General features: G+C 41.0%; 1 protein-coding gene across 1 annotated transcript in view; it reads right to left on the bottom strand.

Annotated features, from left to right (window-relative positions):
• Nucleotides 1-16,477, bottom strand: part of LOC307070109 (angiopoietin-1 receptor-like) — a gene marked incomplete at both ends in the record, with an annotated part of 72,215 nt that extends 55,738 nt beyond the window's left edge. Inside the window, 3 exons of the mRNA XM_079728695.1 lie at nucleotides 1,621-1,773; nucleotides 2,654-2,764; nucleotides 16,183-16,477. Coding sequence (XP_079584821.1) covers nucleotides 1,621-1,773; nucleotides 2,654-2,764; nucleotides 16,183-16,477 — 559 coding nt within the window. The remainder of the gene's footprint in view (nucleotides 1-1,620; nucleotides 1,774-2,653; nucleotides 2,765-16,182) is intronic.
• Nucleotides 16,478-20,807: the final 4,330 nt, after the last annotated feature.

Genomic DNA, 20,807 nt, shown 5'->3' with positions numbered 1-20,807 from the left:
TTACGCCAAAAAGAAATCCTACACGTATAACCAGTATGATTTTTAATACACATCTTTAAGCACTGACTATTCCTAGGGTTCAAATGTACCTGGAGAGATACCTTACAGTTATGAGAAATGGACAAATGCCTTCAACTGTACCTCATTTTTTAGTAAACATCAGAGGTCAAATGGAAGGAAGTACTTTTAAATAGGATGGTTGTGGCCCAACTCAAACTTTCTTAGAATGATTTTAGATATTAGCAGTGCTTTTCAAACAGTTTTATTGAAATAAGAGCCAAAGAGAATAAATGTGCTTCTGGCCATCTGAAAAGGAGACAACTTGGAGATCAAAATGTGTTTGAAGTCTTTTGCTGTATCTTAAAACTTCAGGGAAATTTAAAATTCTAATCTATGATAAGTCATGTTTGTTTTGTCATTTAAAAAAAAAAAAGCTTTAAACCTTTTACCATATATCGACATTTGATGTTTTTGATATTGTTGGAAAATCTGCCAAGTTAGCCCAGACTCTGAGTGCCCCTGGTACATGGCGCTCTATCACACTGGAGAGACCATCTTAATGAAATGAATGCAAATTGTGTCCTTGCCAGTCTGAGAGTAGAGAGGAATGAAAGGGGATTTCACCTGCCCAAACTAGATGAACCACACTTTTCATATGTCTATTGTCATATCGCAGTATCTGTTTATCTATTTATGTATGTACCTGCTCTGCTTGGGAATTACCCAAGGGACAGTGATTCATCTTATTATCCTTGTATTCTCCACACCAACACAATGCCTGGCAGAGATTTATAATCAACACGGATTTGTTGCATGCATGAATGAATGCATAAATATAATGCAAAGCAAAATAAGTACTCTTCACAAGTTAGTGATGCTAATCATTAGAGGAATGACAGGGCATCCCTAGTACTTAGACCTGAAGGCCTGAACATTTAATATCATGAATACCTAACATAACCGGAGAAAATTCAGGGCAAATTTTTTGCTTTCTATAGATCAATTTTTTGTAAAAACCACTGGTGACAGTTACTACCCACTTTGATAGTTATAATGGGGGAGAAGTTTACACCAGTTCTAACTCTTGCATTTTTCAAACCTGAAAACAGAAATCACATTTGAGAGTTAAATGATCTGGAAAGTTGGGATTTACAGGAGACTTAATGTTTAACTAGATATTAGGCCAACCCAGAAGGCCCAACTCATCTCCCTGTAGCAGACACCTTTTGGGGAGACTGTCCAGCTCACAGTGATTACCATTCTGTATGTAGTATGTGGCTCCACCCTTGTCTATAGCTCACTGGTCTAGGCGAGTAGATACCTGACACGTGTCTGGCCAATCTGATTGTTCTTCCTGAGAGTTCAGCATTTAGAAGTAAAAGAAACATCACTGAAGCTAAGTTAGGGTCATGGTAGCATCCTAAAGTCCACCCTCCCTCCCCGGTGCTGAGCCCCAGATCTTCCCTGGAAGATCTTTTCTGGAATTTGCTTATCAGCTTTTCCATCAATTTTTTAAAGTCTTCAGTATACTTTCAACTAATCCCTGGTTTTTGCTTAAGTAGCCAGAGTCAGTCTCTGCTACTTCCAACTAAAAATCCTAACAACCACACCATCACTTACTCCGGACTATTAGCCTGGTGAAGGCCGAGGTGAAGAGGTTTCCTCCTATGTACCTGGCCGAGTACACTCCAGCATCCTGGGGCTGAGCATGAGGCAGATGCACTTCTAAAATATCAGGTACTTCATGCCGGGGCACTGAATGGATGAAGGAACCTGTAAGGGAGAGAAGTGGAGAACAATGGGTCACACTCAAACACTGCTGTTTCCTTGTCTGCCCCCTCCACTTGATCAGCTTTCCCTGGCCTGATACAGAAAATGTGCTCTAGCATATTAGATGGGGGGAGAAGAATGAAAAGGCTGAACTATCGAATGCGCTCCCAAAAGTTGAGAAAAGTATGGTGTTGGAGCAGATAGGTTAGTCTATAGGATCTACCACCAAACAGATGAAGGTGAGGGTAGCCTAAATTTCCATCTTCTGCAGGGAAAGGCAAACCGACAAAGCTGGGGAAAATGTCAGGTAAACTTGCCAACTAATCAATTAAGAGATAACTAGAATCACTACTCCAACCTGTAAGTCATTCATCCACAGAACTCAGAAGAGTCTCCATCAATATTTCAGCGGCATCAGGCAACAGCCACCAGGTGGTGCCAAACCGTAGTCAGACCCAGACAGATTTGGGTTGTGCACTTGGACCCCCAGAACCACTGCCAATTGGCTTTCCAGGCTCACTCTGGTCATTTCCTTAGCCTTGCAATCAAACAGCATCCCATTTTACGTGGCAGAATTTGAGACCCCACGTATTACATCATGATGGGATTTTCTTGTACGTTCATAGTTCATATTGTGTATTTGTAAATGTACAATGTAGGTAGGTGCATTCATATATGTATAAAAATCTCCACTTGAATTTACTTAAGTAACCAAACACGTTACCTAAGACAGCTTCTATCATAGAATCTGATTAGCTTGCATCATAGTAGCTTTACTTCAAATATCTGCCCCCAAGACTGCAATAAGATAATGACCCAGTATGTTTTATGCTATCTGATGTCTCATACAACAGTGTTGGAATGACACAAAACACATACTCACCGTTTTTGTAAATCACTGCATCTTCTTCTTTAATCAATACCTTTTTGAACGATATGTTCACATTATCTCCTCTGTCCACAGTCATAGTTAAAGTAGCTGGTAGGAAGGAAGCTTTTAAAAGAGAGAGAAAAAACAAATGAGAAAATGAGGTTATATATCTTTTCCAGGAACAAATGAACCTTGAATCAGAAGATGAGGCCTATTACTTGGCAAGAGTCAGCTGGTTTTCATGAGAGCTTAGAGAGCTACCCTGTGAAGGCAGAAGATGCCTCTGAACCATGCTCAGAAGGACCTGAGCTTTAGGTACATCCGCTTGTTTTCCTCAGCGCCTGCTGACCTGGGCACAGTGCCCTGGAAGACTCCCACACAGATACCGTGGTGCAGATAGTGACATGGGGCGGACCCAGGAGAGTGGTGGAGATCAAAGAGCACCGTGAGCCCTGGAATTAGACAGTCCTGGGCTTAAGGCCACCCTCTGCCACTTACTGAACTTTTTTTTTTTTGCGGTACGCGGGCCTCTCACTCTTGTGGCCTCTCCTGTTGCAGAGCACGGGTTCTGGACGCGCAGGCTCAGCAGCCATGGCTCACGGGCCCAGCCGCTCTGCGGCACGTGTGATCTTCCCGGACCGGGGCACGAACCCCTGTCCCCTGCATCGGCAGGCGGACTCTCAACCACTGCGCCACCAGGGAAGCCCTACTGAACATTTTTGACCCAGTTATTTCACCTCTGAACACCTCAGCTTCCTCATCTGTAATTTAGGAGTAAAAGTATTTACCTTAAACGGTTGTTAGGAATAGTAAATGATGTATGCCAAACCCCTGGGTGCTTAGAAGAGGTTAGGATCCTTCCCAAATATAAACACAGGCCACGCCGCTGTGGTGACACGTGCAGTGTGGCCATGAGTGGCAGGGAAGGCAGGCAGGGGACCTCAGGGGCCACTTTTTGGGGCTCCCTCTCACCTGAGGAGGCGCTTCATTTAGCAATCTAACCGAACAGCTCTTGCTCTCTGCGACATGCCCTTAGGCTCCTGTGAGAACTATCTGACCATTTCAGGCTGTTGTTCCTTTCTCTGTGGTTTGTTTATATTTTCTGCTCCTTTGTGTGAAGATTGTTTAGCTGACCGTGGGACTTCTCGCTCAGCATTGTATTCTGAAAAGGAACTGAGATTCTCCACTCGGCTCAACTCCAGTGTGGCTTTACTTTTTCCCCGTTCTGTGGTTTTTTATTATTTCAGACTTTGCGCCTCTTAAGCTCCCTGTTTTGGGTGTCGGAACACAGTCACACCAGAGTTCCCCTGCCGCCCAGCTGGCCACCTCCCACATTCATGACTCTAGGTGTATCGTTCTCTGCTGAGGACTAACAAAGCGCATCCACAAGCCAGCCTTGCACCTTGGGCTTCCTGATGACACAGGAGTCTGACTTGCACACAGTACGCATAGACTGATAGTCATGTGACTCAACTGGATCATGAAAACAATAAGCCCCTATTGACCAGGCATTGTTCTAAGCACTTCACACATATTTAATTTTCATAATATCTCTAGGAGATAGGCACTACAATTATCCTACTTTTACAAATGAGGAAATCAAGGTCCAGAGAGGTCAAGTAACCTGTTCAAGATTACACAGCAAGTTCACAGGGGAGCCAGGATTTGAAGCAGGTAGCTCAGCTCCAGAGGCCTTTCATAGGTGATATAACACCTTCTTTTATAAATGAGATAGCTGAGGCCTAGGTTAGAAGATGACTTGCTTGAGATCATTTGGATTGATTAATTAATTCACAGACCTTAACTATGAACACAATTCACTTATTCCTTAAACGGTGGAGAAGAAACTAGAAGGTAGTAAAAGTTATAAACAAAGACACTTCTCATGGATGAAAAATAATTGAGCTAAATTTCAGTTATCTCCTTTAATTTAATGATAAATAAAAACTGAGAGTAATAATGTCATTTTATATCCATTGTTATTTTGTATAATTTCATAACAGCCCTGTGAAGACCAGATATCCACAGTCTGTCAGTGTGGAGGTGGAGTTAAGGGTGACCAAGTCCCTTCCCAGTGCCTCCTAACAGTAAGTGTGAAAGTTGAGACACAAACTCAAGAGCTCCACACTTGTTCCAGACATCGGCCATCCAGACCCATCCTACTCTGGGCCCAGCATTCTTACCTCTCACTTCCAGCCATTCTGAACTGTGCTCAGTCCCTCGAACAGATCACGTGATCACTCACGTCCAAGTCATGAACTTTCTCCCTTCTCTTCTGCTCCTTCCTTTCCCCTGTGTCTCACCAAGTCCTACTCATTCATTGGTCTCCACTTAGATGTCACTTTCTCCAGGGGCCTTACACAATCCTGGAATCCAGGTTAAGTGCTGTCATACTGCCCTACATATACCCTGCCCTTCCCCATTACAGCCCCACTCATACTAGGCTGAGCATTCCAGGAGGGTAGGCTCATGGAGGTTTTGAAAGGCAGCACAGGGATCAGACCCAAGTTTACCTTCCCAGGTCCAACACGGGAAACCAGGTATATGAATGCTTCTAAGTTACAATAGTTATAAGACTTACCTATTAATATGAAATCATAATAGTCCTCATCAGATATGCATTTGGTAATGATTAAATTACATAGCAATGTATAGAAAATTGCTTAGGGAGATGTCAGGCACATAATAAGTATTCAGGAAATGTTAACTTCATTGTGTTTCCCATGTGTGGCACAAATAGAGGTTTAAGAATACTTGTGGAATGAAAGATGAATGAATCTGATTTCAAATTTTCCTATTTTCTTCATACATTTAACATGCTCATTTGAGTTATTTAGATACAAATGGCTCCTCTCAGTCAACTTCACAAATCATGTTTGGGAAATTGGATGTTCTTAAAGCAAAGTCAATTCTCAAACAAAAAGAGGAAGAAAAATAACCTAGGTTTCTTCTGATGGAACACTCTGTAATAGATCTTTGGATGTGAAAACGTTCCAAACTTCATTTATACCTCCCTACCCCCAAATGCAATGTGCAGGGAGGTTTGAAAAAACTGCTTTTGACTTTTTTGGATGATGCCATTGATAAAAATCCCTTTGGCCATTTGGAGTATGTGAGCCAATTTAAGCTGTGTTTTGGCACATCTCAAATGGATTTTCCACTTCCTCCCCAGATGCACGAGTCAGCAGCAAGCAGGGATATAGTGATGTTTATCCTATCCTGCTGTGTCCCTAGGCAGGCACTCCTGAGTTCCCGTGATGTTTTACCAGGGAATTAAGAGCGTCATGAAGACACAGTGTTGGAGGTTTTCTTGACTCACCATAAAGAATATCACTTTCCTTACACCATATTTCAGCCATTGGATGGTCAACAAAAGAAAATCAGTTCAACAGCTTGAGATGATGCTGTTATTCAAGTACAGGAGAGAAGGTACTTCCTATTTTTCTATTTTGTCTAAACCTCCATAATTATGTTAAAAGATGATATTAACATTTTCCACAGTTGAGTAGCAAAATTAATAGTCCCGCTAAATTACTGCTCATTCCAAGGCACTAAATAATGACAACTACTGAACATTTACTGTGAGCCAGATAATGTGGGTGATTTCATTTGATTCTCAAATGTACGTGGTAAAATCTCTATCCCCATTTATTTTTTCAAATGAGCAAACTATGATTTCATGTAAGTAACTTGCACTGGGTTATACCAGCGGTTGCAGAGCTAGGCTCAAACCCATGTCTGACTAACCTCCACTGCCATATCTCTGTGCTCTAGGTTGCTTTTGGGGGCTTCAACTAGAGTTGTTGTACTTTATAAAACAAGTGCTCAGAATTGGGGTGGGTGGTTAAAGTAAATGAGAGGGTATAGAGAGGGTAGTGCAATAAATACAGACTCTGAAGCCAGACCACTTGGCATTAAATCCTATTCCCACTATTTACAAACTGCTATTGTTATTATTATGTAAATTGTTCTGCAATGCCTCACTTTACAGTGAGCTTTCAGGAACATATCTACTGTGTAAATCAAATCTTACACTCATGGGAGCTGGCTTCTTGTATATACCATCTTACTCTTATTTAAAACGTAGGATGCTTTTGAAGATATTATTATACCCATTTCACAGATGATGAAAAAGGAGACCAAAAGAAATTGAATAACTTGCTTAAGGCCATACAGCTGCTAAGTGGTAGAGAAAGAATTGAACTCAGGTGAAGTTGAGTCTAAAAGCCATCTTCTCTTCACTGTTCCTCACTATCCATGCCTGCCTTAGCCTCATTTAACTGAACTTAAACTATGCTTTACCTGTGCTGACCTGGGCTCTCACTTTGGAGGGATCATTACGGTTGGTTTTTGACTCCCAATATTCTGTTTTAATTTGCTCTACGGATTCTTATTTATACATTTTCAGGACAGCCCAGAAAGGGCACTTCTCATGTCAATCCTGTGGGACCATTGGGGCACAAATCTCAGATCATCTTCATTCAGAATGTGGGCATATCAGCAGAAGGACATAACTCTTTACACAAGTCAGATCCCAAATGACACATGTGAAAAATAACAGAGCCGACTTTTCAGCCACGATAGCTTTGGCACACCTCACATCCCTTTGTTCAACCTCTCTTCCCTCATCAGAGAGCTGCATTCCTGGGAATTTCTGTTGTGCACTTTTCCCACTCGCCTGATGCCATTTAAAGGTGAATGTTATAGTTTTGCTAAGAGGGCCTTTTCCCTCATTTGTGATGAATAATGATTTTATCACTTTGATCTTAAAACGAGCTTGCTGCCTTCAAATTTTTAAATTACACCATTAGCAAATTCAAAGAAATATTTTCAGGTAGACCCCAGCTAGGGGCTGACTCTAACCCCTTGCTACTCAAAGTGTGGTCCTCAGCCCAGCAACATCTTATCCCCTGGAACCTTGTTAGAAATGCAGAATCTCAGGACTCTCCCCAAGGATCTACTGACTCACAGTCTGCATTTTAACAAGACCCTTAGGGTGATTTTATAAGCATTTTTAACCTTGAGAACCAGTAATCTAAAAAACCTACAGATTCCTATATAAAAAGCTGACAATCAGGATCCGGAGGAAGATGGCGGAAGAGTAAGACGCGGAGATCACCTTCCTCCCCACAGATACATCAGAAATTCATCTACACGTGGAGCAACTCCTACAGAACACCTACTGAATGCTGACAGAAGACCTCAGACCTCCCAAAAGGGAGCCTGTGCAGCCCGCCACTGCCGGGGTCCCGGGACCCAGGGACGGTTTCCCGGGGAAAGCGCACGGAGCTCCTCGGGCTGCTGCAACGTCACGCCGGCCTCTGCCGCCGCAGGCCCGCCCCGCACTGCGTGCCCCTCCCTCCCCTCGGCCTGAGTGAGCCAGAGCCCCCGAATCAGCGGCTCCTTTAAACCTGTCCTGTCTGAGCGAAGAGCGGACGCCCTCCGGCGACCTACGCGCAGAGGCGGGGCCAGGTTCAAGGCTGAGACCCGGGAGCTGTGAGAGCAGAGAAGAGACAGGGAAATCTCTCTGTACAGCCTCGGAGGCAGCGGATTAAAGCTCCACGGTCCGCTTGATGTGCCCTGCGTCTGTGGAGTGCATGAATGGGCAGCGAATCATCCCAAATTGAGGAGGTGGACGTTGAGGACAACATTTAAGATTTTTTCCCCTTTTCCTTTTTTTTACAACGAATTATCCCAAATTAAGGAGGTGGACTTTGAGAGCAAGATTTCAGACTTTTTCTCCTTTTCCTCTTTTTACAACGAATTATCCCAAATTGAGGAGGTGGACTTTGAGAGCAAGATTTTCGATTTCTTTCCCCCGTTCTCTTTTTGTGAATGTGTATGTGTATGCTTCTGTGTGAGATTTTCTCTGTATAGCTTTGCTTCCACCATAGGTCCCAGGGTTCTATCCGTCCGTTTTTTTTTTTCAATAATTACTTTTTTTATTTTTAATAATGCTACTATATTTTATACTTTATTCTATTTTACTTTATCTTCTTTCTTTTTTTCCTACCTTCCCTTCCTCCCTCCCGCTGCCCCTTTCTTTCTTTCTTTCTTTCATTCCTCCCTCCCTCCTGTCTTTCTTTCTTCCTTTCTTTCCTCCCTCCCTCCCTCCCTCACGCTGCCCCTTTCTTTCTTTCTTTCTTTCATTCTTCGCTCCCTCCTGTCTTTCTTTCTTCCTTTCTTTCCTCCCTTCCTCCCTCCCTTCTTTCTTCCTTTCACTTTCTTTTTCTTTCCTTCCTCCCTCCCTCCCTCCTTTCTTTCTTTCTTTCTTTCTGTCCTTCCTCCCTCCCTCCCTCCTTTCTTTCTTTCTTCCTTCCATCCTTTCTTTCCTTCTTCCTTTCTTTCTCTCTCTCTTTCTTTCTTCTACTAATTTTTTCTTTTTACTTTTTCTCCCTTTTATTCTGAGCCGGGTAGATGAAAGGCTCTTGGTGCTGCAGCCAGGAGTCAGTGCTGTGCCTCTGAGGTGGGAGAGCCAACCTCAGGACACTGGTCCACAAGAGACCTCCCAGCTCCACATAATATCAAACAGCGAAAATCTTCCAGAGATCTCCATCTCAACACCAGCACCCAGCTTCACTCAACGACCAGCAAGCTACAGTGCTGGACACCCTATACCAAACAACTAGCAAGACAGGAACACAACGCCACCCATTAGCAGAGAGGTGGCCTAAAATCATAAAAAGTCCGCAGACACCCCAAAACACACCACCAGGCGTGGACCTGCCCACCAGAAAGACAAGATACAGCCTCATCCACCAGAACACAGGCACTAGTCCCCTCCACCAGGAAGCCTACACAACCCACTAAACCAACCTTAGCCACTGGGGACAGACACCAAAAACAATGGGAACTACGAACCTGCAGCCTGCAAAAAGGAGACCCCAAACACAGTAACATAAGCAAAATGAGAAGACAGAAAAACACACAGCAGGAGAAGGAGCAAGATAAAAACCCACCAGACCTAACAAATGAAGAGGTAATAGGCAGTCTACCTGAAAAAGAATTCAGAATAATGATGGTAAAGATGATCCAAGATTCTATTTCCCAGATCCAAAATCTTGGAAATAGAATAGACAAAATGCAAGAAACAGTTAACAAGGACCTAGAAGAACTAAAGATGAATCAAGCATCGATTAAAAACACAATAAATGAAATGAAAAATACTCTAGATGGGATCAATAGCAGAATAAGTGAGGCAGAAGAACGGATAAGTGAGGTGGAAGATAAAATAGTGGAAATAACTGCTGCAGAGCAAAATAAAGAAAAAAGAATGAAAAGAACAGAGGACAGTCTCAGAGACCTCTGGGACAACATTAAACGCACCAACATTCGAATTATAGGGGTTCCAAAAGAAGAAGAGAAAAAGAAAGGGACTGAGAAAATATTTGAAGAGATTATAGTTGAAAACTTCCCTAATATGGGAAAGGAAATAGTTAATCAAGTCCAGGAGGCACAGAGAGTCCCATACAGAATAAATCCAAGGAGAAATACCCCAAGACACATATTAATCAAACTGTCAAAAATTAAACACAAAGAAATCATATTAAAAGCAGCAAGGCAAAAACAACAAGTAACACACAAGGGAATCCCCATCAGGATAACAGGTGATCTCTCAGCAGAAACTCTACAAGCCAAAAGGGAGTGGCAGGACATAATTAAAGTGATGAAGGAGAAAAACCTGCAACCAAGACTACTCTACCCAGCAAGGATCTCATTCAGACTTGATGGAGAAATTAAAACCTTTCCAGACAAGCAAAATCTGAGAGAGTTCAGCACCACCAAAGCAGCTTCACAACAAATGCTAAAGGAACTCCTCTAGGCAAGAAACACAACAGAAGGAAAATACCTACAATAATGAACCCAAAACAATTAAGGAAATGGGAATAGGAACATACATATCAATAATTACCTTAAATTTAAATGGACTAAATGCTCCCACCAAAAGACACAGATTGGCTGAATGGATACAAAAACAAGACCCATATATATGATGTCTACAAGAGACCCACTTCAGACCTAGAGACACATACAGATTGAAAGTAAGGGGATGGAAAAAGATATTCCATGCAAATGGAAATCAAAAGAAAGCTGGAGTAGCAATTCTTATATCAGACAAAATAGACTTTAAAATAAAGACTATTAGAAGAGACAAAGAAGGACACTACATAACGATAAAGGGATCAATCCAAGAAGAAGATATAACAATTATAAATATTTATGCACCCAACAGAGGAGCACCTCAATACATAAGGCAAATACTAACAGCCATAAAAGGGGAATTCGACAGTAACACACTAATAGTAGGGGACTTTAACACCCCACTTTCACCAATGGACAGATCATCCAAAATGAAAATAAATAAGGAAACACAAGCTTTAAATGATACATTAAACAAGATGGACTTAGTTGATATTTATAGGATATTCCATCCAAAAACAACAGAATACACATTTTTCTCAAGTGCTCATGGAACATTCTCCAGGATAGATCATATCTTGGGTCACAAATCAAGCCTTGGTAAATTTAAGAAAATTGAAATGTATCAAGTATCTTTTCCGACCACAATGCTATGAGACTAGACATCAATTACAGGAAAAGATCTGTAAAAAATACAAACACATGGAGGCTAAACAATACACTACTCAATAACGAAGTGATCACTGAAGAAATCAAAGAGGAAATTAAAAAATACCTAGAAACAAATGACAATGGAGACAGGACGACCCAAAACCTATGGGACTCAGCAAAAGCAGTTCTAAGGGGGAAGTTTATAGCAATACAATCCCACCTTAAGAAACAGGAAACATCTCGAGCAAACAACCTGACCCTGCACCTAAAGCAATTAGAGAAAGAAGAACAAAAAACCCCCAAAGCTAGCAGAAGGAAAGAAATCATAAAGATCAGATCAGAAATAAATGAAAAAGAAATGAAGGAAACGATAGCAAAGATCAACCAAACTAAAAGCTGGTTCTTTGAGAAGATAAACAAAATTGATAAACCATTAGCCAGACTCATCAAGAAAAAAAGGGAGAAGACTCAAATCAATAGAATTAGAAATGAAAAAGGAGAAGTAACAACTGACACTGCAGAAATACAAAAGATCATGAGAGATTACTACAAGCAACTCTATGCCAATAAAATGGACAACCTGGAAGAAATGGACAAATTTTTAGAAATGCACAACCTGCCAAGACTGACTCAGGAAGAAATAGAAAATATGAATAGACCAATCACAAGCACTGAAATTGAAACTGTGATTAAAAATCTTCCAACAAACAAAAGCCCAGGACCAGATGGCTTCACAGGCGAATTCTATCAAGCATTTAGAGAAGAGCTAACACCTATCCTTCTCAAACTCTTCCAAAATATAGCAGACAGAGGAGCACTCCCAAACTCATTCTACGAGACCACCATCACCTTGATACCAAAACCAGACAAGGATGTCACAAAGAAAGAAAACTACAGGCCAATATCACTGATGAACATAGATGCAAAAATCCTCAACAAAATACTAGCAAACAGAATCCAACAGCACATTAAAAGGATCATACACCATGATCAAGTGGGGTTTATTCCAGGAATGCAAGGATTCTTCAATATACGCAAATCAATCAATGTGATACACCATATTAACAAATTGAAGAAGAATAGCCATATGATCATCTCAATAGATGCAGAGAAAACTTTCGACAAAATTCAACACCCATTTATGATAAAAACCCTGCAGAAAGTAGGCATAGAGGGAACTTCCTCAACATAATAAAGGCCATATATGACAAACCCACAGCCAACATCGTCCTCAGTGGTGAAAAACTGAAACCATTTCCACTAAGATCAGGAACAAGACAAGGCTGCCCACTCTCACCACTCTTATTCAACATAGTTTTGGAAGTTTTAGCCACAGCAATCAGAGAAGAAAAGGAAATAAAAGGAATCCAAATTGGAAAAGAAGAAGTAAAGCTGTCACTGTTTGCAGATGACATGATACTATACATAGAGAATCCTAAAGATTCTACCAGAAAACTACTAGAGCTAATCAATGAATTTGGTAAAGTAGCAGGATACAAAATTAATGCACAGAAATCTCTGGCATTTCTGTACACTAATGATGAAAAATCTGAAAGTGAAATCAAGAAAGCACTCCCATTTACCATTGCAACAAAAAGAGTAAAATATCTAGGAATAAACCTACCTAAGGAGACAAAAGACCTGTATGCAGAAAATTATAAGACACTGATGAAAGAAATTAAAGATGATACAAATAGATGGAGAGATATACCATGCTCCTGGATTGGAAGAATCAATATTGTGAAAATGACTCTACTACCCAAAGCAATCTACAGATTCAATGCAATCCCTATCAAACTACCACTGGCATTTTTCACAGAACTAGAACAACAAATTTCAAAATATGTTTGGAAAAACAAAAGACCCCGAATAGCTAAAGTGATCTTGAGAAAGAAAAACGGAGCTGGAGGAATCAGGCTCCCTGACTTCAGACTATACTACAAAGCTACAGTAATCAAGACAGTGTGGTACTGGCACAAAAACAGAAAGATAGATCAATGGAACAGGATAGAAAGCCCAGAGATAAACCCACGCACATATGGTCAACTTATCTTTTTTAAAGGAGGCAGGAAAGTACAGTGGAGAAAGGACAGCCTCTTCAATAAGTGGTGCTGGGAAAACTGAACAGGGACATGTAAAAGTTTGAGATTAGATCATTCCCTAACACCATACACAAAAATAAGCTCAAAATGGATTAAAGACCTAAATGTAAGGCCAGAAACTATCAAACTCTTAGAGGAAAACATAGGCAGAACACTCTATGACATAAATCACAGGAAGATCCTTTTGGACCCACCTCCTATAGAAATGGAACTAAAAACAAAGATAAACAAATGGGACCTAATGAAACTTCAAAGCTTTTGCACAGCAAAGGAAATCATAAACAAGACCAAAAGACAACCCTCAGAATGGGAGAAAATATTTGCAAATGAAGCAACTGACAAAGGATTAATCTCCAAAATTTATAAACAGCTCATGCAGCTCAATAGCAAAAAAACAAACAACCTAATCCAAAAATGGGCAGAAGACTTAAATAGGCATTTCTCCAAAGTAGATATACAGACTGCCAACAAACACATGAAAGAATGCTCAACATCATTAATCATTAGAGAAATGCAAATCAAAACTACAATGAGATATCATCTCACACCAGTCAGAATGGCCATCATCAAGAAATCTAGAAACAATAAATGCTGGAGAGGGTGTGGAGAAAAGGGAACACTCTTGCACTGCTGGTGGGAATGTGAATTGGTACAGCCACTATGGAGAACAGTATGGAGGTTCCTTAAAAAACTAAAAATAGAACTACCATATGACCCAGCAATCCCACTACTAGGCATATACCCTGAGAACACCATAATTCAAAAAGAGACATGTACCAAAATGTCCATTGCAGCTCTATTCACAATAGCCCGGAGATGGAAACAACCTAAGTGTCCATCATTGGATGAATGGATAAAGAAGATGTGGCACATATATACAATGGAATATTACTCAGCCACAAAAAGAAACGAAACTGAGCTATTTGTAATGAGGTGGATAGAACTAGAGTCTGTCATACAGAGTGAAGTAAGTCAGAAAGAGAAAGACAAATACCGTATGCTAACACATATATATGGAATTTAAGAAAAAAAATGTCATGAAGAACTTAGGGGTAGAACAGGAATAGAGACACAGACCTACTGGGGGTGGGCTTGGGGATATGGGGGGGTGGGCTGTGACGGGGCGGGGGAGAGGCATGGACGTGTATACACTGCCGGGCGTGGGGTTGATGGATGGTGGGGGGTGGCCGCGTGGCGCGGGGGTATCGGCTCGGTGCTTTGTGGCCGCCTGGAGGGGTGGGATGGGGAGGGTGGGAGGGAGGGAGACGCAGGAGGGAGGGGATGTGGGAACAGATGTATATGTATGACTGATTCACTTTGTTTTAAAGCAGAGACTAATAAAAAAAAAAAGTTGACAATCAGAAATTTGCAGAGGTGCATTATTTATCTGGATCAGTTTTACAATTAAAAATCAAATCCTAAAGAGCTCACAATGTCATTGTCTCATGAAATGACACATTCTCAGGCCACAGTCTCGTGTGGTTATGATGATGTTAATTTGGTGAGGACCCCTTCATTTTAGTTATAACCAACCCAGAGAAAGGGACTGAGGGTGAGGGGCCAGATCATTTCCGTCAGAACAAGGAGAGGTCATTTCTGCTGGAATCTGTACCTTCTTCCCAGTAGACAGCATCAAGAGCACCAGAAGTCTACCTGCCTGTCCACGCTTGGGAGCCTTAGGGCAGAACAGAGTCATTAAATAATGTTTACAATGACATTTCCTCCAACTGCCATGAGTGTGGTGGACTGGCCTAAAGATACAGCTTAGGACCCACTTCTATTTTGGGAGGAAGGTTCCATCACATCACTGCTTTGTGAGGCATAGAAAGGAGTAATACTCTTCCTTTACAGAAGGCTCTCAAGGTCCTCCTTCAAAAGTTCTGGTGTTCTGTGAGCTGGGCCTGGGTACTCAACTTCTAAAATTAAATCATGTAGCCTGAAAAAAAGGGCCCCAATTCTTCATCCCTCCCTGTATCCATACTCTTGGCCATGTAATTGTGTAATACCCTCCCATTCTGACTTTAGGCTCAGCTGTTCAACTTGCTTTGGGTGATAAAAGTGAGGCAGAAGTAAGAGTATACAGTACTAAGGCTAGGTTTCAAGAAGCCGCGTGTGTTTCTGCTTGTTCTCTTGCACCCTTGCTGTCTCCATGAGAACATATCTACATTAGCCTGCTAACGGATAACAGTCACGTGGAACAGAGCCAAGGTAGCCCAACCAAGGCCAACCTAATAAGCCGATATCCATACACATGAGAAAGCTGCCCAGTCAAGATCAGCCACCTATCAACCCAGCTGACTTAGGCTCACAAGCTATGAAGGCTTATCACTGTATATCACCGTGTACATCTTATCACCATGGTTTTGGTTGTGTGTTACACAGCATTACTATGTCAATAGATAACCACTATACCAAGTAACTAATTAAATTGAGAGATGTTTCCCTTAATTTTTTATTTCTACCTTATTTTTCCTCTGAAAACATTAACTTCCGTTAAGAATACTCAGAGGCCAAGAAAACAAATAAGGAATCAAATGAAAAATCAATGAGAAAACTCCAAATAGCCCATAGTTTGGTGGTGGACACTTGTCTTCATTGCTGTGAATCATATTATATATGTAACATGTTCATATCTCCATCAGGACCATGGAGCCCTTAGTAGAACATGTGATATATTTCATTTCATCTCATGAACTAGGCACAAGGTCTAGTGAAAGGATTGTATGTGAGGGAGTTGGACTAGATGATCTCTTATCTCTAATGCTCTCAGGCAGCTCATACCCAGCCTGAGTGAGCAGCTGTCAAGACAAGGGGCGGGTGTCTGCGGCTCAGTGGACCTCACCTGCCCACAACCAAAGGGCATGTTACCTTGTTGGCGCATCTTCATGGTCCGTATCCTTATTGCCTCTCCTCGAACTCGCCCTTCACAGAAATAAGCACCATTGATTTTACTGGCCTTTTCTCTCTTCCAAACAACTTTTTTAGCCCATTCTCTGGTTGCATCTTGAGTAACTTCCAGTGGATCCTGGTGCTGGTTCATTAAGGCTTCAAAGTCCCTTCCTATGATGATGGGCTCATGGGGGTGCCATCCAGAGGCGATGCAGGTGAGGGATGTCTCAGCGTCAGACACGAGAGGTAGGGAATTGATCAAGATCAGGTCCATGGCACCGTCCACTGTTGCTAAAAGGAAAAGAGGGAACATAATGTATGAGGAAGGTTATTAACATGGCCCCACAGGATAAGCTGGTGTTTACAAAGCCTTGTCTAAAAAGAACTGTGTGGGCAGTCTTTCTAAAATGCTACTCTGATCATGTGCCTATCTCTCATTGGACAAAATCCAAAACTCTTTAGCATGGCATCAAGACTCTGCATCACCTAGACCCTGCTAACCACTCCTGCCCCATTGCACACCCTAGCTGTAATGGACTATCAGTTATTCTCCATTCCCAAAACAAGATCTGCACTAGGTGTCTTTACGCACTACAGTGCCTGAGACATAGTTAAGTATTCAGTGTTTGCTGAATTGAGACAAATTCATGATAACGGCATTATTATCATTATCATGAACTGAATAAATAATTATCATTATTTATCATTAATTATTGATCAATTAATGATAATGTGGTTCTATCCCAATAATAAACTATTCTAAATAAATATGTCAATGACATACACCATATGCTAACTTTATAGACTCTCATCATTATCAAAGTATTGCCTGATTCCATATTAAATTCCACAAGGTCAGAGAGGGACTGAGTGAAGTCTACATTTCCCTCTGACCCTCATCTTTGAAATGAGCCTAATAAGACCTGTCTTGCAGAATTCTTGTAAAGATTAAATGAGGTAAACTACATAACCTGCCAAGCACTGTGTCTGCAATATACAGGGTACTCAATGACCATTATTTCATTTCTCTTTATTCTGTTTTCTGAACACCTAGCCCCAAACCTCAAATCTTCCCAAATGTAAAAAGAAAATGCTACCTGACTTTTAAGATTTATTTCCTAAGTGATAAAGCACATTTACAAAAAGAAAACCCTCTCATTTCACTTTCTCTCTCTCTCTCTCCCTCTCCCTCTTTCCCCTTCTCTTCTCATTTCCAAAGTTTCAAAGATAAGCAAATGGAATCTGTGGCTATTCTCTCCTCTTGGTGAATGTGGAAATACCAGGGATGTAGGTTGTTTTCTGGCTCCAGTGATGGTTGATTCTCAAGTCTACGTAAAATGATCAGGAGACTAGAAAGGTCAAGCACAGCGGGTGATGAGGGCTACTGGAGTCTCAGGGACCTTTATGTAGATGTAAAGTGATTCAAGTAGGTTCCATGTTATCTCATTTAATATTCATCAAATTCTCTCCTGGGAGTATGCACCATTATCTCATTTTTAAATAGAAAGAAATTAGGGCTCAAAAGATTGAGTGGCTTATTCTATCTTCCACAGCTATTGAAGTCAGAGCTGGAATTCAAATTCTCACTGGTCTTTCAGTTCCTTAGCTATACCATGCCCTTTCCTACCTCAAAACCTTTGGACATGCTGATCCCTGTGCCTGGAATGCTCTTTTCCACTCTTTTCCATACTTTTCATGGCTAATTTCTCTCATCCTTTGGAGTCTTAGCTTAAATGCCTATCCTGTGGAGATCTTCTTTACCTGTCTTATCTACAATATCTACACACTCTCATCCCACCACCCTCAATTCAGCCTCCTGTTTGTTTCCTTCATAAAGATTACCACAATCTGTGATTATTTTATTTGATCTCTCTCCTCCTAGATGATACATTCCATTAGGATGAGAATTGAAGCTGTTTTATTTGCATTGATTTACATATGAATATTCTACCTATTCTCAGCATATAGGGGACTTAATAAATATTTGTTGGCTAGATGGATGGATGGACGGACAGATGGACACATTTTATACCAGATCTAATTCAATTTCACCCATTCACTTGGCTCCCACTTGTTGAAAAATGAGGTTAAAAATGAAAGTTCTCTCCTATTTACAATAGCCAAGACATGGAAACAACCTAAATGTCCACTGACAGATGAATGGATAAAGAAGATGTGATATATATATACACACACACCCCATGGAATATTGCTCAGCCATAAAAAATGAAATCATGCCGTTTGCAGCAACATGGATAGACCTAGAGATTATCATATTAAGTGAAGTAACTGAGAAAGAGACAAATACCATATGATATCACTTATATGTGGAATCTGAAATATGACCCAAATGAACCAGTCTATGAAACAGAAACAGACTTGTGGTTGCCAAGGGGGAGGGGCGGTGGGAAAGGGAAGGATTGGGAGTTTGAGGTTAGCAGATGCAAACTACTATATACAGGATGGATAAACAACAAGGTCCTACTGTATAGCACAGGGAACTATATTCAATATCCTGTGATAAACCATAATGGAAAAGAATATGAAAAAGAATATATATATGTATAACCGAATCACTTCGCTGTACAGCAGAAATTAACACAACATTGTAAATCAACTATACTTCAATAAATTTTTTTTAAAAAATGAAAGTGCTCTTCTGAGTCTAAACTGACCCCTTTGCCCATATTTAAAAGACTGTTTTGATAATTACTGAGTTTATGAGGGGGGAAAGCAGATGTTACGCTTTTACAAAATGCTATAGAAAGGTGATCAGTGGTTGCTGAGGATTTGGAGCTGACTGGTATTCATTTATCAGACCTACTTATGCCAAGCACTGTGCCTGCCATGAAGTCCTCATACAATTTTTTTTTGATAGCATTTGCCAATGTTTGATGTATACAGTGATGTTTTGAGGATGATCCTATTAGGAGCTACATTTTTATCTGATTCACTAGGAAGAATTTCAAAGTCAAGTCTTAATGTAAGTAGGAGTTGGTGTTGCAATATTTTTCTTGTAATATTAACTCAGTATGCTGAGGGAAGAAATCTTGAGTAGAATGGGTTCCCAAGCCTGACCCTCAAGCATCTATCTTGCTTCTAGCCTCATTGGTTTAACTTTAGGATTTCAAGGGAGGGAACAGAGGTTAGGATAAGAAAAGCATCACAAGAGAGAATGAGCTAGGAAACCTAGCTGTGGAATTACAGCCTCCAAAAATAACACCACAGCACAGTTACCCGTACACACACACACACATCCAGCCCTGCCTCTGAGTAAGCACCACCTCATCTCCCACACTCACTCCTTCCAGGCATGTTCCCAGAGAGAGTCATCAAGAGGAAGGAAACACTGTAATTCTTTCAGCTCCGGTGGGATCCACCCCCATTTCTAGGGCCAGCTGAGTGATTTGCCAAAACCAAGGGCTCTGCTCTCAACTCACCAAACTGCATTAGCACTGGCTGTGGTTTATTTAATAACTTTGGGAAATAATAGAAAAAGCAGTTGATTTGAAAAGACAACCACACTGCATCTGTAAATTATTTCTAGGTATGGGTCTCGTTTCTTTTTCCTTTTGTTCCTCCCAGCTCTCTCCCTTTACTTTCAGGGATAGAAAGGGAAACTGTATACTCTGAGAGTCTGGATCTGACTACACTTTGCTACCCTTATTCAGCATGTCAGTTTCAGGAAGCACTCTTCCACCCATGAGTTCTCTGACCTTTGTACTGCCACTTACAATAAAATATCAGAAGAAATTTGTACATGAGTTTTAGATACAGGAAGAAATACTTACCACGTTCCTGGAATGAATTTTAAAAATCATCTGTTTAGCTTTCCTAGAACAAGAATCAGTATTTGTTCTTGTTTGCATACGCTCCAGGGAATTTCTGGAAGGTGATACAGGAAGCTAAGAACAAGGGTGACCCATTAGGGGAGAATGAGGTCATTGGGGGGACAATGATGGGAGGAACACTTTTCACTGTATACGTAATGTATACAATGCTTTTGAACCATTGGAATATTATCTACACATAAAAATTAAATGTAAATGTTAACTGCTCTTCCCTTAAAAAGGTGCATTTGTAAGGGAATCTAGAACCAGAGAAATATATATGTCTCTCATCATTTATCCCTACACTCACTCCAAATCTTTTTGGATCACATCCATATAACGCATTTTCTTTTTCTCTCAACTTTGGACTAGTAACAGAAAATGTGACATCACTCCACAATGCTGAAAAAAAAATTGGTTAAAATAAAATATAAGAAAAGGGAGGAGGAGAGTGGCCAAACTTCACCTTTCAAAAAGAAGAAAGAAGCAGAGGCCCTACTGCCACAGGTACAATTTTAGCCTGTGGCTTCTCAAAAGGGTTCTGCTACTGGCACAGTGAAAGGTGTAACTGCTACTGCGTGACTGATGCTACCCAGGAATCTGCTATTGGGGACATTTTCCTGAGAATAAGTGCCAAGAGACAGAGCCCACCTGGGCTTGCACAGCTATCCGTCCCCAAACCAACACCTTTTCTTCCACTACAAAACTAACCTCTCCAAGTCCTACTGCAGACCAGTTTTGAGTTGTTTCACCACAACCACAGCCTGAAGAGCT

The sequence above is a fragment of the Hyperoodon ampullatus genome (genome assembly GCF_949752795.1).
Source record: "Hyperoodon ampullatus genome assembly, contig: scaffold_310, whole genome shotgun sequence".
Taxonomy (NCBI): Eukaryota; Metazoa; Chordata; class Mammalia; order Artiodactyla; family Ziphiidae; genus Hyperoodon; species Hyperoodon ampullatus.
Note: the sequence above shows the minus strand (reverse complement) of the source record. Positions and strands in the feature narration are given on the sequence as shown.